Raw genomic sequence first — 26618 nt, 5'->3', positions numbered from 1 at the left:
ATTCGGCAGGCTCTGCACATGTTCAGGAAAGGTGCATGCTCAGAAAATACCGGAGAATAGCCCACACTTACACTTCAGGCTGATCCTCGACACAGAGACAGCCTATAACAATAAAAAAAACAAACAAACAGCAAGCCCTTGGGAAGGAGAAGAATCTGATTTCCAGATACACAACATTATTAGATTCAAATGTCCAGTTTTCAACAACAAAAATCACAAATAACACAAAGAAACAGAAAATTATGGCTGATTCAAAGGAAAAAAAATAAAACCATAAACCAATAGAAACTATCCCTGAAAACGACCTGAGTGTGGATCTTCTAGACACACATGAACACAACCATCTTAAAGATGCTCAGAAAACTAAAAGAAAGCATTATAGAAGTCAAGAAAACAATGTCAGAAAAAAACGGAAATATCAATAAAGAGAAACCTATACAGAATTCAAAAAGAAATGAGGGAGCTGAAAAGTAACCAAAATGAAAACTTCACTAGAGGAATTCAAAGGCAGATTCGAGCAGAGAGAAGAAAGAGCCAGTGAAGCTGGAGATAGGACAGTGCAGATTATTGAGTCTGAGGGACACAAAGAGAAAAGATCAAAGAAAAGCAAACAGAGCCTGAAGGGCCAGCGTGCACAGTGTGGGAGTCCCAGGACAGGAGAGAGAGAAGAGGCAGGAAACGTATTTGAAGAAATAATGGCATAAACTTCCAAGTTTGATAAAGACATGAACATAAGCTCCAAGAAGTCCCATGAACTCCAGGTAGGATAAATTCAAAGAGACTCACACTGAGACTCCTTGTCATCAAACCATCAAAAAACCAAGACAAAGAGAAATTTTTGAAATAAACAGGAGACGTGACTCATAGTAGTCACAGTGTCCATTTCTCATCAGAAACTCGGGAGACCAGAGGCAGTGGGCTGATGATATTCAAAATGCTAAAAGAAAAAATAAAACCTGTCACCTAAAAATTCTATATCTGGCAAAACTGTCCTCCAAAAGCGAGGATAGAATTAAAATAATCTTAGATAAACAGAAGCTGAGGGAGTTTATTGAGGACTAGACCTGACCTTCAAGAAATGCCCAAGGGAGTCCTCCAAGGTGAAATGGAAGGACACTCAACAGTAACTTGAAGCTGGATGAAGAAATAAAGATCTCAGCAAAGATAAACACATGAGCAGTTATAAAAGCTAATGTTATTATAACAATAGTAATTCCACATTTTGTTTTCTACACAACTTAAGAAACTAGTGCATTAAAAAAAATATTTTGTTATGTTTTCAACACACAGTGTATAAAATGTAACTTTGTGACATCAATAACTGAAAGGGAGAGGGGAGAACTTGTAAAGGAGCAGAGTTTTTGTATAATACAGAAGTAAAGCTGATATAAATTCAAATTAGAGTGTTGTAACTTTAGGAGGTTAAATGTAATCCCCATGGTAACCACAAATGCCTAAAGAATATACACAAAAAGAAATGAGGAAAGAGTGTAAATGTTTCACTAAAAAGACAATTAAACACAAAAAAGACAGTAATACAGAAAATGAGAAACAAAAAGCCATAAGATATATAGAAAACAAATAGCAAATGGAAGGAAGTAGGTCTCTCCTTATCAGTAGTTACTTTCATTGTAAACAGATTACACTCTCCAATCAAAAGACAGAGACTGGCAGAATGGATTATAAAAAAACATGATCCACTGCACCTGACCCTTGAACTTGAGTTTGAACTGTGAAGGTCTGCTCACATATCACATATTTTTTGCATACTGTACTATAAATGTATTTTCTCTCCCATATGATTTTCTCAACATTTTTTCTCTAGCTTACTTTAGTGTAAGAATCTGTAATATGTATAACATAGTAAGTGTTAATCGACTCTCTGTTATCGGTAAGTCTTCCAGTCAACCGCAGGCTATTAGCAGTTTGGGAGGAGTCAAAAGTTATATGCAGATTATCGACTGTGTGTGTGTGGGGGGGGGATCAGCGTCCCTGACCCTCACACTTTTCAAGGGTCACCTGTCTACAAGAGACTCACATTACATCCAGAGATCCAAATAGGTTAAAAGTCAAAGGGTGGAGGGGCGCCTGAGAGGCTCAGTTAGTTAAGCGTCGACTTTGGCTCAGGCCGTGATCTCGCGGTTCATGAGTTTGAGCCTTGCATTGGGCTCTGTGCTGACAGCGCAGAGTCAGCTTCAGATCCTGTCTCTCTCTCTGCCCCTCCCCCTCTCCCCCTCTAGCACTCACTCTCTCAAAAATAAATAATCATTTAAAAAAAGTGAAAGGATGGAAAAGGTTATTCCATGTAAATTGGAACCAAAAGAGAGCAGGGTGGCTATACTGATTATCAGGTAAAATAGACTTTAAATCAATAACAGTTACAAGAGACAAAAGACCTTATATATTAATAAATATTTCAATAGGGCAAGAAGATACCATAGTTATAAACACTACACACCTAATAGCAGGCCATCAAACTTTTTAAACCCTAAAAATATGAAATCTTGGGGCACCTGGGTGGCTCAACTGGTTAAGCATCCAACTCTTGATTTTGGCTCAGGTCATGATCTCACAATTTGTGGGATCGAGCCCCTCATTGGGCTCCATGCTGACAGCATGAAGCCTGCTTGGGAGTCTCTCTCTCTCTCTCTCTCTGCCCCTCCCCCACTCACATGTGTTCACTCAATATCTCTCTCTCTCTAAATAAACAAACTTCAGAAAAATATGAAATCATGGAAAGACTGTTGTCTGGCTCTCAGTCTGCCCCAAGGCTGCTCATGTTGTGTTTGCTGTAAGGAAGGTCATCTGTGGGCGCTCAGTTATCAAGAGAGCGGACCCCGAGCCGTGCTGCCTGGTTGCGGACCTCAGCTCGTAGCTGAGCTTCCTGGACGAGTCACCTACACTTGGTCTCCATCTCCTCATTTGTGAGGTGGGAATCGCCACCGTGCCCGTGCCCGTGGGAGGTTGTGAGCATCACGTGAGAAGAGGCAGCGTCGCTGTCTGGTGCACAGCGATGATAGAATATATCCCTTGTCATTTCATTCTTTCCATTTTTTCCCAAAGACCTGTTAGTCTGTGTTTTGCGCTCACCTCTGGACTTTATTCGGGTGCAGGTAGATTGCTCCTGTTCCTCATCACATCGGGAACCCCGGGCCCAGGACCCTGTCCCTGCTCTGAAAGGCCGCAGTCTTAGCTCAGTCTGTGTTGCATTTCCCGTTGCCTGCTGGGGGGCCGTTGGCCTGTCCACCACCAAACCACAAGTGCCTGATTTCTGCGGGTTTATTGTCGCCCGTGCCCTTGATAGTGCAACTTCCCTCATTACCCTGTATCTGTTGTTTTTCTCAGCTGCCCTTTATTCTGCCTTCAGTTCATTTTGTCAACATGTCAACAAGCAAAAGAGCAAAAATATTTCTTGGAGATTCTAGTTAAAATTATATTCAGGTATAGATTCGGTTAGAAATAACTGATATTCTTAGCCCATTAGAGACTTTTTTTTTTAATATTTTTATTTATTTCTAGGAGAGAGAGAGAGAGACAGCGTGAGCAGGGGAGGGTCAGAGAGAGAGGGAGACACAGACTCTGAAATAGGCTCCAGGCTCTGAGCTGGCAGTCAGCACAGAGCCCGACGCGGGGCTCGAACCCACGAACCGCGAGATCATGACCTAAGCGAAAGTCGGACACTTAACCGACTAAGCCACCCAGGGGCCCCTAGAGACTCTTAAATACAGAGAACAAACTGAGGGTTGATGGGGATGGGGGGAGGGGAAAATGGGGGATGGGCACTGAGGAGGGCATGTGTCGGGATGCGCACTGGGTGCTGGACATAAGTGATGAATCATGGGAATCTACCCCCAAAACCAAGAGCACACTGTAGACACCATAGGCTAGCCAACTTGACAATACATTATATTTTTAAAAATAGTTTTAAAATTTTTTAAAAGAAATAACTGATATTCTTAAATACTATGTTTCTCCTCCAGAAACAAGGTTTGTCTCTCCTGTGTGTTCCTTAGAAAAAAAAATTTTTTTAATAAGTCCTGCACATTCTTAGATTCTGAAGTTTACTCCTTAGATTTACGTTGCTTTTCTTGCTAATGTAAATAGTACTTTTTCCATTGAATTTCCAAATTGATTGTTGCTGACAGAAAAAACCTGACAGCTTTTTGTATATATTTTTCTTATAACTGCCTCACTGAATCTCCCCCACCCCCGCCGCTTTCCCCTAAACTTTGTACGGTTGGTTTTATTGGGTTTTCTAGACGGACAGTCCTGTCTTTAGGGAGGACTGTTTCCATCGTTTCCCTTTCCGGGATTTATACTTTGTTTCTCTGTGGCCCCATTGCCTGGGCTTCCAACACAGGCCCGAAAGCCAGTGAGGTCATCACTCTTTGTCCTGTCCCTTTGTCTGTGGGGGGAGGCTGTTGTTGTTGTTTTAATGTTTATTTATTTTTGAGAAAGAGAGAAGGAGAGAATGAGCGGGGAGGAGCAGAGAGAGCGGGAAACACAGATTCCGAGGCAGGTTCTGAGCTGCCAGCACAGAGCCCAGCGCTGGACTCGAACTCATGAACCACAAGGTCATGACCTGAGTTGAAGTTAGATACTCAACCACCTGAGCCGCCCAGGCCCCCCTTGAGTGCAGGAGTTCTTAATCCAGGGTCAGGTCCACAGACGTGCTCCCTGAGTTCATGAAAGGTATGATTTCTGTACATGGGTATCTCATTTGTGTCACGTGGAATGGTCTAGATTCTTGGAGAAATCTGTGCCCTACAAAGATAAGAACACTTATTTTAGTTTTTGTATAAAATACGGTATTGGTTGTTGATCTGCAGTTTATATGCTTTGTAATGTTGATTCAACTCCTAAATTTCTTATGAAGTTTGCCTCTTTTTTAAAAAAATCTGATATGGTTGTTTCTGAGCTCCTTAAAGCAGTTACATGATTTTCTGTTGATATTAATGTGCCTCACGATAATGAATTTTGTAGTGTTGCATCATCATATTTCTAAACTAACTTCACCTAGTTGGGTACAGTCGTCCTTAACCTGCTACTGGATTTGATTTTCTAGTCTCTGTTAGGATGTTTGCAGCTGTATTTAAAAGTGAGATTTGTCTGCAGAGTTCCTTTTAGAGATTTCTTTGATCAATTTTTAGCCTCAGGTTTTTCCAAGTTTAAAAATGAATAGAAAAGCTTATCTTTTTATGTTTTGAAACAGGCAGAGAAGTAGTTGCCCTTGAAGACCTAAATCCATCCGGGCCAGAACCCTAGGGCTGTGCTGCCTTCCAGGGCAGAGTCCGATCAGTTCTGCACCTCTTCTCAGACTCTTCCAGAACATGGTCTTTCATATCTGTTAGCTTAGAGCTAGCTGCACTTGGTATGCTCTTCGAAATCTTCTTCATCTATCATCACATTATTTAACTCATCCCTAAATTCTTGTGTTACTATATTTGTGCTTCATCATTTTTATCTTTGATTAACTTTTTCTACTTTGTTGGCTTTTTCAAAGAACCAGCTCTTAGATGTATTTTTAGTTCGACTGTTGTTGTTTTTAATCAAATGGTTTATTTCTTATTATTTTCTTTCTCTTATTTTCCTGAGATTCATTTTGTTAATTTATTTTTGCCCTTAGCTTCTTCGACTAAGTGTCTAATTTGTTACACTAATTTCCCATCTTACAACATAAAGCATCTAAGGCTACATATTGTCCTCTAATTATAGCTTTGGCCTTCTCATATTTGTTTTTATACATAACACTGTCATTGCCACTAATTCCTATGTAGTTTTAGCAAGAGACAATTTTTTAAACTTCCAGATGCTTTGATATTTTTTGTATGTCCTTTTAGTGACTGGCTTTGCATGAGAATTTGATCCTTACAATTTCTAATTGTTTTTTAATTAACTAAAACTGCTTTTGTGGTTGCTCTATAGTTGAATTTTCTAAAAATTTTTAAAAGAAATGTATTCCCTACTTGTATGTTTCAAAGATAGATCTAGGTATGTGTGTTTCTGTTTATGCACATTATCCAAATTCAGATGTTTAGAAAATACACATTCCATACTTGGTACTATCAGAGTTTTGCAAAACATGACATTCAGATCCTCTTTTTTGTTGTCGTTTATGTGATCTGTCAGGAACTTTAAAAGCTGAGTTAAAGCCTTCTATGAATAATTGCAGTTTGTCAGTTTTTTCTTTGATTTTTCAACCTTTTGCTTTATATAATTTTGTGTTATGAAATCCAATAGACTCATAATCAGACAGCAGCCTTTATATTTTCCTTGGCACTGCTGCCCCTCACCCGTCTGCCACAAATTAGCCTGGCCCCTCACTGTGCCCCGCACTGTACCCCCACTGTCTTCCTCTCTGTGCTCGCCCACCCTGATTTTCTCTGCACCATCTGTGACAGTCTGTCTAGTGTCACTCCCGGGACACTAATTGACATATAACACTAAGTTTCAGGTGTACAGCATAGTGATTCGACAATTCTCTGCATTCAGCTATGTCCCCCACCCCATAAGTGCAGTCACCACCTGTCACCACACAACGTTATTATAGTATTATGGACTGTATTCCCCGTGCTGTCACTTCATCCCCATGACTCACTTATTTTATACCTGGGAGTTTGTACCTCTTCATCCCCGTCACCTCTTTCACCCCTCCCCCCATCCACCTCCCTTCTGGCAACCATCAGTTTGTTTGCTATATTAAGAGCCTCATCTTTAGGTTTGTCTCTTTTTATTCCCTTTGTTTGTTTTGTTCCTTAAATTCCACATATGTGTGAAATCACATGATATTTGTCTTTCTCTGACTTATTTCACTTAGCATGATACTCTCTAGCTCCTTCCATGGCATTGCAAATGGCGAAGTCTCATTATTCTTGATGGCTGGGTAATATTGCATTGTGTTTATGTACCACATCTTCTTTATCTGTTCATCAGCCAGTGGACATTTGGGCTTTTTCTATAGTTTGGCTGTTGCTGATCGTGCTCTTGTAAACATCGGGGTGTATGGGAATATTTGTGTTTAATGGAAGAATTTAAAGCATCCACATATATTGTCCCAGCGGATCCATGTGATGTTTCTGGCATTTAATTGTGCTTCCTGGCCCTTTTTTCTTTCATTTTTTATATTTTACTGTATTTCTCAGGTTTCTTTGCTTTCTCAGTTACTCTTACTCATTTTTCTATTGTCTGCAGAATTTTTTTAGAAATGCTATGTGGGTGGGCCCATTCACACCTGAGACTTTTATCTTTTACATGAAAGCTAGGCCGACTAGGTGGACATCTTTGATTCATTTTAGTTCCTTCTCAGAATTCTGCAGTTGCGGTCTCATTGTTTTTCTGTCTACAATCTTGTGGAGAAAAAGTTTGATGCCTTATTTAGTTATCTATTGCTGTGTAATAAATTACCTTCAAACTTAGTGATTTAAAACAATGAGCATTTACTACATCGTAATTTATTTGAGTCAGGAATTCAGGAATGGCTCGGCCAGGTGACTCTAGCCCAGGGTCCCTAGGGAGCCGTGGTCACAGTGAGGGACTGGTCAGCTCTGTGCTCACCTGAAGTCTTGGCAGGGCTGAGGATGTGTTTCTACAGTGTCTGCTCTCCCGGCTGCCGGCTGGAGGCCACGGTTCTCCCTCGTGGGCTTCGGCGGGGGCTGCATGAGCGTCTTCATGTTATGGCGCTTGGCTTCCTTCTGGTGGGTAACGTGGGAGAGGGCCAGGCACCAGCCATGAGGCCCTCTGGGCTTATCTTGGAAGTCACCTGCTGTCGACCACAGGCCGGTCTGTTGCTCACACAGGCCAGTGACAGTTGAGTGTGTGAAGATCTCAGAGGACCGTGCGAACCAGGAGGCAGGATTAATTGGGCCCCCCGTGGAGGCTGCCCGCCGCACACCAAGTAACTCTTCCCTTGAGGTCCTTTTTGTATTTCACTGCATTCATTTCAATCCTTTTCATATTCATTTCATTTTGAGAGTAAGATTTTTCACCAAAACACCTTACTATGGGCACCTCTTTTAATTGATGTGTGTGCGGTAGTGTGTGTGGGTGGGTGTGATATGTGTGATCTGCGTGGTGCAGGTGCACCCATGGAGAGCGAGGCCGAGCTGGGTGCAGAGTCCCTGGTTCTTCAGCCCCCACTCCCCTCCCGTAGCAGGCAGGGCAGGATGGCACTCAAGGCCCCCCGACGGGGGGCAGTAGGGTGAGGGGTCGTGGAGGACAGAGCTGCACCCACATCCCAGTGCCCAGCCCTGACCAGCCCCCACCCCACCCCGCCAAGGTCCCACAGTGACCACAGTGGCCGTCACCAGTGGTTGATGGCTCTGGACCTCTTTGCTCTGACTGAAGCAGCCTGACTTCCTCTTGGCTTCCAGGTTCTTCGGGAAGCCCCTGGCTTGCCCCTCATGCCACCTTCCCAGGCCCTGCCTCGGCCAGGTGCTGCCCCCAGCCCTCCCTGAATGAGCCTTCCCTCAGCCAGGAGCTCCCCTCAGCCTGGGCACCTCCAGCGCCGCATGCAGGAAGCCCTCCTGGATTCCCTGGCACACCCCCTGGACAACCGTCCCCACCTTGCTGGGTCACAGCCTCTGCCTGCAGGATCATGGCCTCTTGACCTGCCCATGGCCTGTGCTGGGAAGGCAGAGCTGTGTCCTGTTCACCCCTAACTTTACCAGGACCAACCCCTCTTACCCGAGCAATCTTAAACCTTAAACCTGCCCCCCAAAGCTACCTCCTCTCAAAGGAGGTGATGCATTGAAGGGCATCACAGGAAAACCTTTCCACAAAAGCTCAGTGAGCACCACTCGCGCCCCCAGGCCCCCCAGGGTCCAGCCCACCGTGCTCCCCACTGGCAGGCCAGGAGCCCCCGCTGGGCAGCACGCTTTGTTGTGTCTGCCCTCTGCTGTGGGGGCCCCGAAAGGCGGAGGGGTGTCTGTGTGAACCGGGTTGAGCGAATCCTGCCCGAACCAGCCACGTCCTCCCCCCGCCGCCCCCGGCCCCCAGAGCCCACACGCCACGCAGCCCGGGCCCGGGTCCTCTCCCCATCCGGGTGCTTGCCAGGCAGCCAGCGAGCAGGGAAGACCTGGCTCCCGTGGAGACGGGACAGGACACAGTGAGCCGCTCTGGGGAGGGACCCCCCCACCCACTGCCGCTGTCCCCTCAACAAGGCAGGACCCTGGCACTCTCCTCCTGCCAGCCCCCCTGGCCTGTCTGCATCTCAGCCCCCACTCCCTACCACGAGACCCCTCCCCCTGGCCTGTCAGCATGCGGTCAGTTGGGTGGCTGGCATTCAGTGCCAAGGCCCAGCCCACCCCAGCCTGAGCCTCTCCTCCCCCCCCCCCCCCCCGTCAGCATGCGGTCAGTTGGGTGGCTGGCATTCAGTGCCAAGGCCCAGCCCACCCCAGCCTGAGCCTCTCCTCCCCTCCCCCGCTACCCCTCCTCCCAGTCACCCCCAGCTGACCCCCCTGCCCTGCCCACCCCCAGGCCCCCTGTACTGGGCTCCGTTGTCACCAACGCCGGCTGCTGGCACTTCAGTTTCTGAGAACGCACGCTTCTGCCCAGGGCACCCGGCCCCACAGGGCACAGACGGACCATCTGAATCCCCCCAGAATCAAGCCCAAAGCTTGCAGCCTCTTAGTCCACTGACTGTGTGCGGCCCCCACCTAGGGCGAGGGAAGCGGGCATCCCCCTGGGCCCACGGCCGCCGCGTTGTGTGTACCTCCCCACCGTCTGGGAGGAGGGCCCCAGGGGCCCCCGGGGCGCAGCGGCACGAGCCGCGGGCGCCGTCTGCAGTGGCCGCCCCTCCCTGTTGCAGGATATCAGGGCGCACGGGTGCTGCCAAGATGCTCCGGGGCCCCTGCTCCGCCCTCCTGTTCTGGGGGCTCCTGGGGGCCCTCCGTGCCCAGCAGCAGGAGGTCATCAGCCCCGGCACCTCTGACAGAAACCACTGCCCAGGTACTGGCTGCGGGGGGGCCGGGGCCCGGGGTGGGCAGCGGGGCCGCTGTGGGGGCAGAGGCTCCCCGCCCCGGGCAGGCCGGTGACACGTCCCCGCCCCCCAGAGAAGACCGACTGCCCCATCAGCGTGTACTTCGTGCTGGACACGTCGGAGAGCGTCGCCATGCAGTCGCCCACCGACAGCCTGCTCTACCACATGCAGCAGTTCGTGCAGCAGTTCATCAGCCAGCTGCAGGACGAGGCCTACCTGGACCAGGTGGCCCTGAGCTGGCGCTACGGCGGCCTGCACTTCTCCGACCTGGTGGAGGTGTTCAGCCCGCCCGACAGCGACCGGGCCTCCTTCACCAGGAGCCTGCAGGGCATCAGCTCCTTCCGCCGGGGCACCTTCACCGACTGCGCGCTGGCCAACATGACCCAGCAGATCCGGCAGCACAGGAGCAAGGGCGCCGTGCACTTCGCGGTGGTCATCACCGACGGCCACGTCACTGGCAGCCCCTGCGGGGGCATCAAGATGCAGGCTGAGAGGGCCCGCGAGGAGGGCATCCGGCTCTTCGCCGTGGCGCCCAGGCAGAGCCTGCTGAACGAGCAGGGCCTTCGGGACATGGCCAGCACGCCCTTGGAGCTCTACCGTAACAACTACACCACCATGCGGCCCGACTCCGAGATCAACCAGGACGCCATCAACCGCATCATCAAGGTCATGGTGAGCCGCTCCCCGGGCCACGCCCACGCGCCGGGCACCGGGAGGGGACAGTGGGGTCCAGAGCCCTGGACCCACTTACCCAGGACGGCAGCGGCCAGTACACTGCTCTGGGCCTCAGTTTACCCCTCTGAGGGAGGCAGCAGAAGAAGGTGTCCCCTGCTCCCGTGCCCTGTGTTCCCACCCAGATGTGCGGCCCTGTCTGCAGCTTCGGCTAAGCAGGGTTTCTCTGTCTTTTCTGCAGAAACACGAAGCCTATGGAGAGGTGAGAGGCGTTTTCCGTTCCTGCCAGCCCTGGCCCAGTGCTGCCCGCTGGGCCTCTGAGGGCCAACCCACGAGAGGCTCCCCCCCCCCCGCCGCCCCCTGGTGCTTCCCAGCGTCTAGGACACAAGCCGAGGCCAGGCAGCGAGGCCTCTCTGCTCCACGTTGGGCCTGAGACTCTGAAGTCTGCATGAAGGGCTCCTGTCCCAAACCAGGCCGCTTCAGCCCCAGGGTCGGCATTAGGGCCACCACAGGCCCACACCAGCAGGGCCCGGGCTGAGGCCCCGGGTCACCCTCCAAGCCGGCAGGCTCTGTCCACCTGAGCCAGGCCAGCAGGACGGGGCAGGGGCCGTGTGCTGCGTAGCTCAGGACCTTCGGCTCTGACGCTCCCCCGTCCCCATGCGTCCTTAGCGCCAGCTCACCGCCGGGAAGGGGTGCTTCGCACTCAGCGAGGCTCTGCAGACACGCCCTTTCCCAGAACAGCTGCTCTGGACCCGAGCATGTGTGGGCTCGGGCCCCCCGGGCACCTCCCGAGTCCGCCCCTGCCTCCAGCCCCGTGCTCACCAGTGGGCCTCCCACCCGGGCCTTACTCGGCGCCGCTTGCTTCTTGTTTCAGTGCTACAAGGTGAGCTGTCTGGAGATCCCCGGGCCCCCCGGCCCCAAGGGCTACCGCGGACAGAAGGTAAGACGCCTGGACGGCCCACGGGCCTGACCTCCTCGGCTCCAAATTTAGGACCAACTGCACTTCAAATGGCCTCAACACTCTAACCCCAGAGGAACCAAAATTCAGTTTTTATCTACGTGTTTTTACAAGGCGTTTGGAGAAGAGCAGGAACACTTTCTCTCGTTCTGAGCGCGGCACAGCAGCCCGCTGCAGCTTCTGCAGTAACGCGGCTGCAGGTGCATACCAAGCACTGCCATCTTCCTTACAACATCACTACCAGCGCGTCAGAAATACCACTGGTTCATGTCAGAGGTTACAGATAAAGGCAGAAGAGGGCGGGCGGGCCTGGGGGGCTGAGCCCCCCTGAAACACAGTCACTGGGCAGTTGTCACCACGTAGCCTCGCGTTTTCCCATCCCTAAGGGAGCTGCGTAGATCAGTAGACGCGTAGACGCACGTCCACCGGGTCTCCAGCCACACGCTCCCCCTGCCCCACATGCGGTGGTGCCCAGGCATGGGTGTGGCCGCCGTGCTCCTCCCGGGTGGGGGCGTTGGAAGTGGCCTCTGGGACCACGATTGGCATCTGAGGGGACCCAGAGGAGCCCCAAAACAGGACAGCAGTACAGAAGCCTCTGTCCATCCGCTTCCTGCGGTCTCTTCGCCTCTTCCTGCCTTAGTTTACCCCTTTTTCCATCATCTGCTTTTAGGGTGCCAAGGGCAACATGGGCGAGCCAGGAGAGCCTGGGCAGAAGGGACGACAGGTGAGTCCTCCCCGCCCCTGCCCCTGCCCCGGCGGCCCCGCGTCTCCAGGACTGGGGTTATAGCCACGGCCTCTGTTCTTCTTCCACAGGGAGATCCAGGCATCGAAGGCCCCATTGGATTCCCAGGACCCAAGGCAAGTTGCTGCCCACCATGGCCAGTGGGATGTGGGGACAAGCCTGGGCCAGGTGGGGCCGGCCACCTGCCCCACCCCCAATGCAAGAAGCAAAGCATCTCAATATTTTGGAAGTTGTCCCTGAATCGAGCACCCGGCCCAAGGCTGGTGCTCAGCCGCTATTCCCCTGAGCTCATGGGTGCAGCTCACACCCCCCTGAGCCCATGGGTGCAGCTCACTCCCCTCTGAGCCCATGGGTGCAGCTCACTCCCCCCTGAGCCCATGGGTGCAGCTCACACCCCGCAATAACACTGCCCTTCTTTCCTTCCAACCTCAGGGTGTTCCTGGTTTCAAAGGAGAGAAGGTGAGATTCTGACTCCGCCACGGCCCCAGCCCCCAGCAGCATCCGTCCGCGAGCATGCGGCCCCAGTCAGGGCATGGGACCCGTCATGGCGCGAGTGGCCCTCTCTGGGGCCCTTCTGGCCTCTCTGGTCCGAGGCAGACCTGGGCCCCTGAGGCAGCAGGGTCTGTGACGCTGGGGGCGTCGAACTAACCCGCCTCACCTTCCTCCTGCACAGGGTGAATTTGGAGCTGACGGGCGGAAGGTAAGCGGGCTGTGGGGGCCGGGCGGGCAGGGTGCCCCGCCTTCCTGCTACTCTGAGAGCTGACGGCTGCCCTCTCCCTGCAGGGGGCCCCTGGCCTGGCTGGCAAGAACGGGACCGACGGACAGAAGGTAGAGCGTGCCTCGGGCTCCCTCCCCGGGCTGGGCGGGAGTGCAGGCCGTGTCGGCGTTGCAGACGGTGGGGGTGAGCAGAGCCTCCCGGAGACTCTCAGGCTCCTATAGGGCCAGGCCTCTGGGCCCCACTGGCCGCTGCCCACGGCCTGTGGCTGGACGGGTCCCGGCAGTGGACGCGGGACAGATAAGAACACGGAAAGAGCCAGTGGCGCTTGTTCCTGAGGACCCAGCCCGTGCTCCAGGTCTGGCCCGCCTGGCAGGCCGCACACGGGCGCACGTGTGGGCACCGGGCAGAGGGCACGTCACGGGCACTCGCCACCACCCCACAGAGATGCCACCGTGCAGTCGAGCCGCTGAAACAGCCGCTTGCCCGCCGGGTGTGGAGTGGCGCGGACCGCACCTGCGCCAGCACCCGTCATTGGCACACGGCCCTGACGCGCCCTCGCCCTCTGCTCCCCTCTTCTCCTGCAGGGTAAGCTGGGCCGCATTGGGCCTCCTGGCTGCAAGGGAGACCCCGGGAGTCGGGTAAGCCCAGCTTGTGTTCCCCCTCGGGTTAAACCCCTGGCCCCGGGTGCCCGGCGGGCGTAGGCAGGGTGGTGGCCGCCCCGCGAGCTGCAGCAAGGAGGCCTGGGCCCTTCCTTCAGCCCTTCTCCTGCCTGTGGCTGACCCCCACCCAGGGTTCAGCTGGGGTTGTGGTCACACGGGAGGGGATAACCTCAGGGACTTCGGGGTGAGCTCAAGGGCGGCTGCTTCTCAGCGTCCTGACGGTGGCTCTGGCAGCGGAGACGCAGGCGGAGCACTCAGCCCCGATGATGGGGTGCTTGCCACCCACCCCCAGCCCACCCCGAGCTCACGGGGAGACCCTGCACAGCTCACAGGGAAACCCCGGCCCCGAGCTCACGGGGAGACCCTGCACAGCTCGCGGGGAGACCCTGGCCCCGAGCTCACGGGGAGATCTCGGCCCAGCTCATGGGGAGACCTTGGCCCCGAGCTCACGGGGAGACCCTGCCCAGCTCACGGGGAGACCTTAGCCCTGAGCTCACGGGGAGACCCCGCACAGCTCTGGGCAGGAGCCAGGACAGCCCTGTCATCCTGTCTTGCAGGGCCCCGACGGATACGCAGGGGACGCTGGCAGCCCTGGGGAGCAAGGGGACCAGGGCACCAAGGTAGGCTGCCTGGCCGTGGCGGCGGGTCCCCCAGAACAGACCCGGTGGCCCCCTCCCCGCCTGCAGCCCCCGGGCCCTGGGGGAGGCGGCCTGGCCAAGAGACCCAGCAGAGGGGGCCTGTCCCTGCAAACCGGCCATCGGGCAGGAGGCCTGGGAGTGTCCTGCCCGAGGCGTCACAGGGTGCCCGCGCCCAGGGAGCGGGGGTGCGCACATTCAGGAGGGGCACGTGGTGCACACATCCTGGGGGTCATGGGGTCCCCGTGCCCAGGACAGCACGGGGTACCCAGGCCCTGCGGGTGCTCTCACACAGGGGCCACAGATGCCCTGCCCGAAGCGGTAGCAGTCGGTGGCCAGCTCAGGACCGTGTGTCCTGGCTCAGCTCTGCCCCGATGGCCACGGCAGCAAGGCCCAGTCCCCTCCCAGCCTCTCCGCGCCCCCCCTGGAAAGCTCTCAGTGCCGTGGGTGTCCTGCGTCCACCCTCCTGGCTGCCCGGCCGCGGGAGCACGGGAAGTACAGCCCTCCCCGGCCCACGTCTGGTGGACGCCCCGCAGCGTGGGGGCCCAGCCCTCGAGAGCACGTCCTGCCCTGTTGCCGGCGTCCGGGGGACGGCAGACAGACTGCTCCAAACTTTTTTCCAGGGAGACGCTGGCCGCCCAGGACGCAGAGGACCCCCAGGAGACAGCGGGGCCAAAGGCAGCAAGGCAAGCGCCCCCAGCGAGTCCCCGCCCTCCGGCCGCAGCCACACACCAGCCGGCCGCTGGCTCAGAGCGGAGCGACGGAGGGGCCTGTGCCGGGCGACCCCGGGCCCCACGCCCACCCGGCGCCGGGCTCTGGCGTGAGGCCGCTCCGCGGGGCCCTTCCCCGCCGTGGCTGACGTGTCTCCTCTCCGCAGGGATATCAAGGCAACAACGGGGCCCCCGGAAGTCCTGGTGTGAAAGGAGCCAAGGGCGGACCTGGACCCCGAGGACCCAAAGGCGAGCCCGTGAGTTCATGCCCCTCCCCCACCAGCCCCGGGGGCCCAGAGGTCAGCGGCGGCGTCCCGGGTGGGCTGGGCCCTGAGGGGACGCCCGCAGGGGCGCCGCGCGCCCTGCACCCTCCTGGTGCGCCCCTTGCCCCCCAGTGCAACAGGCCACCCGCAGGCCGTGTTCGGGGCAGGGAAGCACCCCTGCTGGCCAGGCCCCGCGGCGCCTCCGCCTGGGAACCCGCCTCCCGTCCCCACGGCGCCCTCCCAGCAGGCCGCTCGAGGGCCGAGCCTCCAGGCAGGCCTGCACTGCGTGGGTCCCTCGCAGCGACCCCACCCGGCCCGCCCCTCGTATCTACTGCAGGGTGGATGGGACCTGGTCCCGGGCTGACCCTCAGAGGGGGCACATCCCGAGGACTGGCCTCGCCCAGAAGTGAGCAGGGTGACCGTGCTGATGGCTGCTCCAAGCTGGGGGCCAGTCCCATCAACTGAGCTCCTAATCCACTAGGTCTTTCAAGCGGATCAGGAGCCCCTCGTTTCCTAAATCCTGGGCTGCAGAGGACCAAGGCCCCTCCCCCAAGGCCCATGTCCAAGTGAGGAGAGCACAGCATGGGGTCCCCACGTGGCCCCCCCACCAAAGCCTCCCCTGTTCTCTGCAGGGCCGCAGGGGGGACCCAGGAGCCAAGGGCAGCCCAGGCGGTGACGGCCCCAAGGGTGAGAAGGTGAGTGTCTGAGGGGCAGCGGTTGGCTGAGTCTGCACCAGCCTCTCACCATGGTGTCGACGGGGCCATGGGACACCAGACAAGCAACACCTCCCCACCGCCTTCCACCCAGGAAAACAAAAGTGACCCCCGGGACGTGGCCATTGGTGGAGGCAGAGGCACCCCCTGCAGGTTCTCAGAACGCAGGTTCTCACGTCCTGCCGAGGAGCGTGGGCAGGGTAAAGCGTTTCATGAGTGCCACGCACAGCTGCCCAGGCGCCGCACTGCTCCACCCCAGAGCAGACACACACACCCCTGTAGCTAACTCAGGACGTCTTTGTCTCTGTGGCAAAATCCAAGCGCCGACTGTTCCCCATGAGACCTGGGTCAAGGGCTTGAATGGGGGGCTTCCTCCTCTGGGAAATGGGTAGCAGTAGTCCCTACTCTGGAGCAGGAATCTGCGTGGGCAGGGCCGCCGTCCCGGTGTCACTCGCCATAATCTGCGTCCCCCCCTCCCCTGCCCCTCCACATGCCACAGGCTCACTGGGCCTCTCTTCCAACAGGGAGACCCTGGCCCCGAGGGGCCCCGGGGTCTGGCTGGAGAGGTTGGCAACAAAGGAGCCAAGGTAAGTGGGACCGCCCATCCCTCCGGGGCAGGCACCCAGCTCCCTGGCTGGAGGGGGCACTCGGGACCCCCCTGTCCCTCCCCTGCCCAGGACCTCTCGGAGGGCAGAGGAACCTCCCACCCCTGCCTAACCCGCAGTGATCAACAGCGCGGTCTCGGAGGTGCCTTCATCCGCTTTCTTTTCAGGGAGACCGAGGCTTGCCTGGACCCAGAGGCCCTCAGGGGGCTCTCGGAGAGCCCGGCAAGAAGGTCAGTGGCCGGACACCTGGGAGGGCCCTGCGGTTCTGGGCCCTCGCCCTGTAAGGCCCCTGGGGCCCTCCTGTCCTCAGGACTCTGCCCCCAGGCAGGACTCTGTCCCCAGGCAGGACGCTGTCCCCAGGCAGGACTCTGTCCCCAGGCAGGACGCTGTCCCCAGGCAGGACGCGGTCCATCTCTGTGACCCATCAGCAGCACAGTGAGGGGACAGGGGCCACCGTGCGCCTCACACGAACGCCCTGCCCTGAAGGGTCCGGCTTTATCAGGCGCGAGGCAGCAAGGGGGGGCCAGGGGGTGGGGCCTGGGGGCCAGGACTCGGCAGATGCAGGAGGGGAGCCGGGCGGTCACCCCAGGCCGCCCAGTGCCCCCAGCGGCAGTTTGCAGGAGGTGCTCCACCCCCACTGTGCTGACTCCGCCTCCTGTCTGCCCTCAGGGATCTCGGGGAGACCCTGGTGACGCTGGGCCCCGTGGAGAGTCGGGGCCGCCTGGTCCCAAGGTACCCATGCCCGCCGTCCTCACCTGTCTTCGCCCTCTCCCTTGGGGGGCCACGTCCTTCCCCAGCGCGGCCCCCTCCGCCCTCATCCTACCAGCCTGGCCCCTTCCTTTCCCCCCGGACCCTCCCTGAGGCCCCCCTTCCTGCAGGGAGACCCTGGCCGGCCTGGATTCAGCTACCCGGGACCCCGAGGAACGCCCGTAAGTCCTGGCACGGGTCGAGGGGTCCGCTACGCCCTGCAAGGGCCTCCCTCCCTGGGGGCGGGGGGAAGGGAGTGGGCGGGGTCCCCCGCAGGTGCAGAGCCCCCAGGAGTCGTCCCGACACAGAGCAGCTGTGTGGCGTCACCTGCAGCCCTGCGGCTTTAGACAGGGTGTGACACCTGAGGCCATAAGGCGGGGGGGGGGGTTCCAGACATCTCTGGGCCCCCAGGAGAGCCAGCTGCTCCCCCAGGGACACTCCGTGCTGAGTGACCGTGACCTGTGCTTGCTTCCCAGGGAGAGAAAGGCGAGCCTGGTCCGCGCGGCCCTGAGGTACGTAGAGAGGGCCCCCCGCACCCACCGCCCGAATGCCTCTCCCCTCACACTGCGCCGCCTGCGAGCTTCCTCTGCGCGCTGGTAGCCGCCACGCGCTAGTCTCTGTCAGACCGGAAACCGCGTCTCTCCTGAAATGCTGTGTGTCGTGGCCGAGTAACAAACCCGACTGCCAGGCACCGGCTCTTCCTGACGGAAGCAGGCGTGCCCCCCGCAGACGCCCTGGAGGTCTCGGCTGGGGGTGGGTGGGCAGTGTCCAGCCCCCACCCCTGGCTGACCAGTGTCCCGTGTCTCAGGGGGGCAGAGGCGACTTTGGTGCCAAAGGAGAGCCCGGGAGGAAGGGCGAGAAGGGTGAGCCTGTAAGTACCCAGGGCCAGGGGTGTGGGGAGGTGCAGGGGGCTGCAGGGGGGTGCAGGAGGGTGCAGGGGGCTGCAGGGGGTGCAGGAGCGTGCAGGGGGCTGCAGGGGGGTGCAGGAGGGTGCAGGAGGGTGCAGGAGGGTGCAGAGGGGTGCAGGGGGGTGCAGAGGGGTGCAGGGGGCTGCAGGGGGGTGCAGGAGGGTGCAGAGGGGTACAGGGGTTGCAGGAGCGTGCAGGGGGCTGCAGGGGGGTGCAGGAGGGTGCAGGNCGTGCAGGGGGCTGCAGGGGGGTGCAGGAGGGTGCAGGAGGGTGCAGGAGGGTGCAGAGGGGTGCAGGGGGGTGCAGAGGGGTGCAGGAGGCTGCAGGGGGGTGCAGGAGGGTGCAGAGGGGTACAGGGGTGCAGGGGGAGTGCATGGGGGTGCACGAGGGTTGCAGGTGGTTCATGAGGGTGCAGGGGGGTACAAGGGCATATAGAGGGGGTACAGGGGCTGGGGGTGCAGGGGCTGGGGGTGCAGGGAGCTGTAGGCCTGCCAGGGCTGAGGCTGCCACCCACCTGCGCTTCTCCCTCCTCAGGCAGATCCCGGTCCCCCTGGGGAGCCCGGCCTGCGGGGGCCGAGAGGGGCCCCAGGACCCGAGGTAGGTCGGTTGCTGGTCCCTGCAGCGCTCAGGCCACAGTCCGGCCAGCGTGCACCCCGAACCTCAGGGCTGTGCCGGTGGTGGACCCATGGGGTCAGTGCATGGGGTGTGGGGCTCCCCAGTCTCAGCCCAGACAGGGGCCACCCCTCACTGTCGTCCTTCCACCCCCAGGGAGAGCCCGGCCCCCCTGGAGACCCCGGCCTCACGGTGAGTGTCGGGTGGAGATGGAAATGGTGTCCTGAAATGGGGAAGCAAGGGTGGCGGGGATGAGGTCAGAGGCCGAGGTCAGCAAGAGCTTGCTTTCTTGGGCCGGGCTGACCCCGCTGTGTTGCAGGAGTGTGATGTCATGACCTACGTGAGGGAGACGTGCGGGTGTTGTGGTGAGTCGTGGCCCCCACGGGGCGGAGGAACTAGGACACTTGTGTCCTTGGGGGGCCCTCGTCCAGGGGTCAGGGTCATCGGTCTGGGTCACGCCCTCCCCCTCAGGGTCACTGTTGCCACTGTGCACCTGGCCGTGCACCCGGGGCGGGTCCCCCAGGGCCTGGGGTCAGTGCACACAGCCTCCGCTGCTCCCACTGACCACGCCCCTGGCCCCCAGACTGCGAGAAGCGGTGTGGGGCCCTGGACGTGGTGTTCGTCATCGACAGCTCCGAGAGCATTGGCTACACCAACTTCACCCTGGAGAAGAACTTTGTCATCAACGTGGTCAACAGGCTGGGGGCCATTGCCAAGGACCCCAAGTCGGAGACCGGTCAGCTGCGCCCACGGCGGGGCGGGTGGGGAGTGGGGAGGTCCCACTCACGGGCAGGGAGGCCAGGCAGGCAGGACGCCCTGAGGTCTGCTCACGAGAGTCAGTGGACAGACAGAAATTCAAGGAAGGCGTCTCAGCTCTGCCCAGGGTCCCCAAGGTCCCCACTTGAGGGTGCTGAGCCATGCAGAGCAGGGCCAGCGGGCCAGCGGGCCCGCGCCTTTATGCCCGTGTCTGGCCGCCACAGGAACCCGCGTGGGCGTGGTGCAGTACAGCCACGAAGGCACCTTCGAAGCCATCCAGCTGGACGACGAGCGCATTGACTCGCTGTCCAGCTTCAAGGAGGCCGTCAAGAACCTGGAGTGGATCGCGGGGGGCACCTGGACGCCCTCGGCCCTCAAGTTCGCCTACAACAAGCTCATCAAGGAGAGTCGGCGCCAGAAGACCCGCGTGTTCGCGGTGGTCATCACGGACGGCCGCCATGACCCCCGGGACGATGACCTCAACCTGCGGGCGCTGTGCAACCATGACGTCACGGTGACAGCCATCGGCATCGGTGACATGTTTCACGAGAAGCACGAGAGCGAGAACCTCTACTCCATCGCCTGTGACAAGCCGCAGCAGGTGCGAAACATGACCCTCTTCTCAGACCTGGTGGCCGAGAAGTTCATCGACGACATGGAGGATGTCCTGTGCCCGGGTGAGCGGCAGCCAGACTTCCCGGGCCCACCCGGCAGAGGGGGGGGGGGACCCAGCAGGGTGGAGGGGCTGGGGCAGCCGCGGGCCTAGGGGAGCCCCGCCCCTGCCGGCCCCAGCAGAGACTGACCGGGACCCTCCGTCCCTTTCCTTGCTCCTAGACCCTCAGATCGTGTGCCCGGACCTTCCCTGCCAAACAGGTACCTCGGGGCGCTGCCAGCCCCCCCCCGACTAGCAAGCGGCCCAGGGCTGGGGAGGAGGGGCCGCTGCGGGACCCTCCCTGGCAAGAAACCTTCAGGTTGGCGTCTCAGCCTACAACCAGTTTCGTGGCCCCAGGACCCTGGCACATCCGAGGAGGGGCTAGGGGTGAGGGTTGACGTCTGGAGCCCTTGGGTCATCACCGCCCCTGCCACGCACAAGGGAAGGGTGCTCCAGCCAGGCCTGCACTTGGCTGCCGGGCTGCTGGTCTCCAGCGCAGACTCAGCCTCGTCACCTTGTGGCCCCCACCCTTTGGGGGGCAGACACCCCAGAGCGTCTCAGCTCCCACAGGCGGAAGCCCTGGATCCAGTCCACAAAGTGGCTGATTTCCACTCTTGCTCCTGCCTCACAGCCCGGGCCGCCGCCCCTGGGAGCTTGCGTTCGGGGCCTGTGCCCCCGGCCTGACAGGGTTGCGCCGAGTTTGAGGATGGAGTGCTGGGCGCACAGAGAGGCTGCCCCCGGGTCCTGTGGGGCCAGGGAAGGGGCGGACGGCATCGTCCCCGCTCCGCTGGCATCTGGACGCCACCCCCAAGGCTCTCCTGCAATGACTGAGGACAGGGGGCCCTCAGAGGCACCCTGGGTGTGGCGGAGACCTGCCCGCCCGCCTAGGTCCCCTGTCTGGGCCGCGGGCACTGGGCCCGTATCCTCCCAGGAGCCGGCTCGGGGGGCTGAGGCCCACCACGGGGGGCACGCGGGTCTGTGTTGCCGGGGCCAACGGAGGACCCAGCTAGGACACGCGTGGCCTGCGTCCACGTCCACGTCTGCCGTGCGAAGTCAGCATCTCTGGGCTTGCGTGTACCCCCTCGGGGGCAGGTCTAAAGGCACAGAGGCAGCCCAGGGAGGAACTGTCTTGGGTTGGGGGCAGGAGTCCCCACGCGTCCTCTGGCAGGGAACATCCCGGTTGGCCATGCTGTGGTGTGAGTTCGGGGGTCACTGTGGACACTGCCTTGGCCTGGGGTCCCCAGAGTCAGCTGCCGATGGCTGGAGGTAGTGCCTGCAGCTGCCTGAGCCCTGAGGCCAGTCTCTGCTGGGGGCCACACGGAGCTGCCGACCCTCCCCCAGCTGTGCCCCCGACCCCCTGCATGGCACCCCCGCCGTCCTGGAGTGGGTCCCACCGTCAGGCTGGACCCTCGAAGGCCGGAACCCAGAGCCTCACCTCTGGTCCAGGGCCCGGCCGTGGCCCAGCTGTGGCCCGGCCGTGGCCCGGCCGTGGCAGGGAAGCTTCAAGCTTCTCAGCACTGAGTATGAAGTTGGGTGAGGTTCTTTGTAGTGGCTTCTTGTCAAGCTGAGAGGGTCCCTGTTCCTGGTCACTGAAGACTTCGTCACGAACGAGTGTGAGGCTTGTCACGTGGTTTTTCTGCATCTTTGGGTAGGATCGTGTGACTTACCTTCCTTAGCGTGTTGTGATGGATGACAGGGATTTTCAGATGGTGATCCAAACCTGCAGACCTGGGGTAAATCCCGTCTGGTTGTGGTGTACACACTGTTTTCAATACTATGGGATTTGGTTTGCTACTATTTCCTTGGGGACTTTTGCATCCGTGTTCATGAGAGGTATCAGGGTGAGTTTCCCTTCTTGTGAGATCTCTGGTTTTGCTGTTAAAAGTAACATGGTCCCCTGGGTGCTGACCTGGCCTCCCCTGAGCCTCCAAGACCCTGCATTACAGGGCAAGGACCCCCAGGAGACCCTTCTCCACCTTCTCCTAACTACCTTTTCTCGCTCATCCTTTAAAGTGACCAAAATTTCCAAGTATATTAGACCGCGTGACCAGAGAGGAAGAAAGCAGATGTAGCTGTGGCACAAACCACCCCCCCCCCGGCACCCTGGGGGCCGGGTGTGCTTTTTAGCATTGCCAGGCTGCAGACAGGATGTTAGGTGGATGCTACTGGCTGCGGCGTGACCTTGACCTTCTGGCCAAATGGCTCCATCCACCCAGAGGCCTTGGCCACCCTTAGGCTTGGACCAGGCCAGGGAGCAGCTTGCTTGATTGGGTCAGAACCATGAGGGCTTCAAAGAGAAACAGAGCTGGACCCCAGGTGAGGTGCAGACCGGGCTTGCTCTGGGTGGCAGCTGCAGGCGGGGGGTCCCGGGGTGACCGGAGCCCAGCTTCCCTGGAACAGAGGCGGGAGACCCTCTAGGGCTGGGCGTGCAGAGGGACAGACACTGGACAGTGTGTGCGGGGGTGGGGTCCACGGGACCAAGGCCGCCTGGGTTTGCTAGCCGGCACCTACCCGGAAGAGACAGAAACTCCTGAAACATTAGGACAGGAGGCGGTGGTGCACCTGGAGCGGGGCGCCCACAAGGTTAGGCCCTGGCGCCCCGAGTGCCTGAGTCAGAGCCGCCCCCGCGCCCGTGAGGGGACAGTTCTGGGCAGTGGAAGGTGGGCTCTCAACACAGGGAGGAGGACTAATCACGGCAGGCTTTCTGGTAACTCTTCTGAGAGGGGTCTGGGGGCCCAGCTGCCCATCCCCAGGTTGGGGCTGGAACAGACCAGTCCCCTGGCCGCACTGGCCTTTCTCAGTCGGCTGTCGTATGTGGGTCTGGGGTCCCCCAGGGGCATGGCCTCGAGCCGCCTGAAGCCAATCCCGAGACTGCCCAAGCTCACCTTGTGCACCAGGAGTCTTGCCGGTCTCCAGGTCCCCCACCCGGTCTCCCCGGCAACCACTTCGCTGTGGGCTCCCCAAATCCCCCATGACCTGTGGCACCGCGTGCTGACTGTGGGGGTGTGCAGCCCCCCCCCACCCCCTTGCCGAGCCCAACACCCGCTCCTCGCTTGGGCCCTCAGTCATCCCAGAGGAGAGAAGCACCCCGGCTCAGCCCGGGAGGGCGGCTGGAGGCGCGCTCGCGCCAACTGAGTCCCTTAAAGCCTTCTCTGGGTGCCCCTGCAGATGCACCGCGGCCTGGCGGCGAGCCCGCGGTCACCTTCCTCCGCACGGAAGAGGGCCCGGATACCTCCTTCCCCAGGACCATCCCCCTGATCCAACAGTTGCTAAACGCCACGGAGTTCACCCAGGACCCGGCCGCCTACTCCAGGCTGGTGGCCGTGATGGTCTACACCGCCGAGCGAGCCAAGTTCGCCACAGGAAACGAGCGGCAGGACTGGATGGAACTGTTCATTGACACGTTTAAGCTGGTGCACAGGGACATTGTGGGGGACCCCGAGACCGCACTGGCCCTCTGCTGAAGCTGTGGGGGCTGCCCCGCCCCGCTGCGTTAACTCCCTGAGGCTGCTACCATGCACTGAGGGCCTTAAAACAACAGAAATCTATTCTCGCTCAGCCTGGAAGCTGAAAATCCAAGACCCCTGCCGTGGCAGAACCGTGATCCCTCCGGGGGAGGGGGGGCCCAGGGAGGGTCCTTCCTGCTTCCTCCAGCTCCTGCCTGCCTCCATTGCCACAGAGCCTGTCCCCTTTTGTAGCCTGACTGCCCCGCCTCCCTCTTCTAAGGAGTTTATAGTGGCACTTAGGACCCACTAGAAAATCCAGGATAGTTTCAAAGTCATAATCTAATTCCATCTGTGGGGTTTTTTGTTTGGGGGGGGGGGTGTAAAAGATCATATTCGCAGGCTCCAGGATTAGGATGTGGTCATCTTTGGAGAAGCCATCATTTAGCTAAAAATTGAGACAGAAGAGCAGAGCCTCGTAAATCCACCCAGAACTCCCAGCTTCCCCTCCAGCTTCTGCCTGTGGTCACCCCTTGTGCATTTTGGTCAACCTCCCTGGTTGATGCATTGAGGAAAATGCCCCCAAAGCAGCCTCCCCCACGTGTCTCTGCTGGGAGTGACTGGGGAGTGCAGGGACCCAGATTACTTGCTAGACATCTTCAGCAAGTCCGGCTGCGTGGATTTAAAGCAGAAGCTGCTTTTCATCTGTGCTGCCCTCAAATAAGCTACGTCAGTAATAGAAGCTTCTTAGGGGAAAAAAAAAAAAATCCTGCAACCGTTGCGCCATCTGCTGGTAGCCTGGTGTCCACACCGCTTGGCGACACCCAGGAAGCGTCCTTCAGATGTTGTGACCACATCTCAAACATTCTATAAAAGCTGAAAAAGAACGTGAACGCATTGCTGTGGTCAAGTGCTGTGCCCGGGCGCCGGGCCGCCGGCTGGGGGCTGGGCTGTGGCCCTGGTCATTGGTGCCAGGAGTCAGAACCTCCTTGATGCGATCCCCATGCTCCTGGCCCCCGGGGTCAGCAAGCCCGGACCCACGTCCCAGACCTCACGTAGGGCTGAATGCGAGCAGGCCGGCCGCCCAGCCCCGACTGTGGCCCGGGTTGAAGTCTCCAGGAAGGCAGAGGGGCCTGGCCGCATGTCTGTGGAGGGTGCACCACGTCCCGTGTATGTGAGGGGTGGGTTTGCAGGCTGTGCTGTGGCGTCCACAACCCGCAGAGGTGTGGGCCCCCCCCCACACTGTCTGGCGAGCCCAGGGCTGGTGACCACCCAGACGCCAGCAGGGCCCTGCTGAGGTAACAGGAAGTCACCTGGGCTGCTGCGGGGGTCCGGCCGCCCCTGTGCCTACTGGACAGATGTCCAGTCAGAGGGGACACCGGCTCCTCTCACCCATGCTCCCAAAGCTGGGAGAGGTGTGGCCCAGCATCGCAGCCCTGGGGCCCCAGGGACTCAGGGGGTTATGCCCAGAGGTGCGTCCTTGCAACCTGGAGGTCTTTATGAGATCTTTTTAGTGATTACAAATTCAAAAGCAGCCTCCCTGACCCTCTCTGCCACCCTTACTGTGGACTGTGGCCATTTCGGGGGTCCCCTTCCTGCCCGGGAGGGCCCGGAGGAGGCCAGAGGTGGTGCTTGGAGGGTGGAAATAAGCCTCTCAGCCCTCAGGTTTCCTGGTGAGTGACAGGTTCCGAGGAGATGGGGCCGGACCCCCCCCACCCGTCGCCTGGGGGACACTCTGGGGGGGGGGGACTCGCGATGATGGGTGACTTTGGATGCCACCCCACAACCCCGCGGGTCCTACTGGCTCCGGTGGGGGGCAGTGTACATGAAGAGACGGTGCAGGGCTCGGCCAGGGCCTGCGGCGGCCTCCCGGGGTCGCCCACCCACCACCCCGTTTTGCCCCCAGAGCTGTACGTGGCCCAGTGCACGCAGCGGCCTGTGGACATCGTCTTCCTGCTGGACGGCTCCGAGCGGCTGGGCGAGCAGAACTTCCACAAGGCGCGGCGCTTCGTGGAGGAGGTGTCCCGGCGGCTGACGCTGGCGCGCGGGGACGACGACCCGCTCAACGCGCGCGTGGCCCTGGTGCAGTTCGGGGGCCCCGGCGAGCAGCAGGTGGCCTTCCCGCTCACCTCCAACCTGACGGCCATCCACGAGGCGCTGGAGGCCACGCGCTACCTCAACTCCTTCTCGCACGTGGGCGCGGGCGTCGTGCACGCCATCAACCACGTGGTGCGCGGCGCGCGCCCGGGAGCGCGCCGCCACGCCGAGCTGGCCTTCGTGTTCCTCACCGACGGCGTCACCGGCAACGACAGCCTGGAGGAGGCGGTGCACTCCATGCGCAAGCAGAACGTGGTGCCCACCGTGGTGGCCGTGGGCGGCGACGTGGACGCGGACGTGCTGTCCAAGATCAGCCTGGGCGACGGCGCCGCCGTCTTCCGCGAGAAGGACTACGACAGCCTGGCGCAGCCCGGCTTCTTCGACAGGTTCATCCGCTGGATCTGCTAGCGCCCCCGCGCCGCCCCGCTGTCCCCCCCGCCGTCCCGGGCCGCGGCCCCGCCCCAGCCTCCAGCCCGCAGCCCCCCACTCCCAGCCCCGCCCCGCCCCGCCCTGCGCCCCCGGCCCGAGCCCCGCTGTCCCGGGCCGCCCCGCGCCCCCCTGCCTGCCTGCGCCCCCGGCCCGAGCCCCGCCCCGCCCCGCCCCGCGCCCCCGGCCCGAGCCCCGCCCCCCGCCCCGCAGCCAGCAGGCGCCGTCCTCCCATCCGTGGTGCTGCTCAGACCCCACCCAGAGGCCCCGCGTGCCGTGGCTCGGTCTCTCCAGGTGTGGGTGTGAGGTCAGGAGAAGAGGACCCC

The 26618-nt window shown here is 59.1% G+C and overlaps 1 protein-coding gene across 2 annotated transcripts in view; it reads left to right on the top strand.

Annotated features, from left to right (window-relative positions):
• The window catches only part of COL6A2 (collagen type VI alpha 2 chain), a 31788-nt gene extending 5431 nt beyond the window's left edge, over positions 1 to 26357 (top strand). Inside the window, exons 2-28 of one of the 2 annotated variants that reach the window (XM_039257103.1) lie at positions 9806 to 9945; positions 10050 to 10648; positions 10890 to 10910; positions 11523 to 11588; positions 12277 to 12330; positions 12420 to 12464; positions 12781 to 12807; positions 13022 to 13048; positions 13132 to 13176; positions 13651 to 13704; positions 14283 to 14345; positions 14984 to 15046; positions 15238 to 15327; positions 15966 to 16028; positions 16571 to 16633; positions 16819 to 16881; positions 17321 to 17383; positions 17530 to 17580; positions 17875 to 17910; positions 18207 to 18269; positions 18841 to 18903; positions 19075 to 19110; positions 19238 to 19283; positions 19502 to 19654; positions 19899 to 20351; positions 20509 to 20547; positions 25676 to 26357. In XM_039257103.1, coding sequence (XP_039113034.1) covers positions 9834 to 9945; positions 10050 to 10648; positions 10890 to 10910; positions 11523 to 11588; positions 12277 to 12330; positions 12420 to 12464; positions 12781 to 12807; positions 13022 to 13048; positions 13132 to 13176; positions 13651 to 13704; positions 14283 to 14345; positions 14984 to 15046; positions 15238 to 15327; positions 15966 to 16028; positions 16571 to 16633; positions 16819 to 16881; positions 17321 to 17383; positions 17530 to 17580; positions 17875 to 17910; positions 18207 to 18269; positions 18841 to 18903; positions 19075 to 19110; positions 19238 to 19283; positions 19502 to 19654; positions 19899 to 20351; positions 20509 to 20547; positions 25676 to 26274 — 3057 coding nt within the window. In that variant the 5' untranslated portion in view covers positions 9806 to 9833 and the 3' untranslated portion in view covers positions 26275 to 26357. Of the gene's footprint in view, positions 1 to 9805; positions 9946 to 10049; positions 10649 to 10889; positions 10911 to 11522; positions 11589 to 12276; positions 12331 to 12419; positions 12465 to 12780; positions 12808 to 13021; positions 13049 to 13131; positions 13177 to 13650; positions 13705 to 14282; positions 14346 to 14983; positions 15047 to 15237; positions 15328 to 15965; positions 16029 to 16570; positions 16634 to 16818; positions 16882 to 17320; positions 17384 to 17529; positions 17581 to 17874; positions 17911 to 18206; positions 18270 to 18840; positions 18904 to 19074; positions 19111 to 19237; positions 19284 to 19501; positions 19655 to 19898; positions 20352 to 20508; positions 20548 to 23494; positions 24663 to 25675 lie in introns of those variants that run through there. The other variant, XM_039257104.1, reaches the window with a different exon arrangement.
• The last annotated feature ends 261 nt before the right edge of the window (positions 26358 to 26618 follow it).

Source organism: Hyaena hyaena, unplaced genomic scaffold (assembly GCF_003009895.1).
Source record: "Hyaena hyaena isolate Hyena2069 unplaced genomic scaffold, ASM300989v1 scaffold_600, whole genome shotgun sequence".
Lineage (NCBI taxonomy): Eukaryota > Metazoa > Chordata > Mammalia > Carnivora > Hyaenidae > Hyaena > Hyaena hyaena.
The sequence above is the reverse complement of the archived record's forward strand: the minus strand, read 5'-3'. Positions and strand labels throughout refer to the sequence as shown.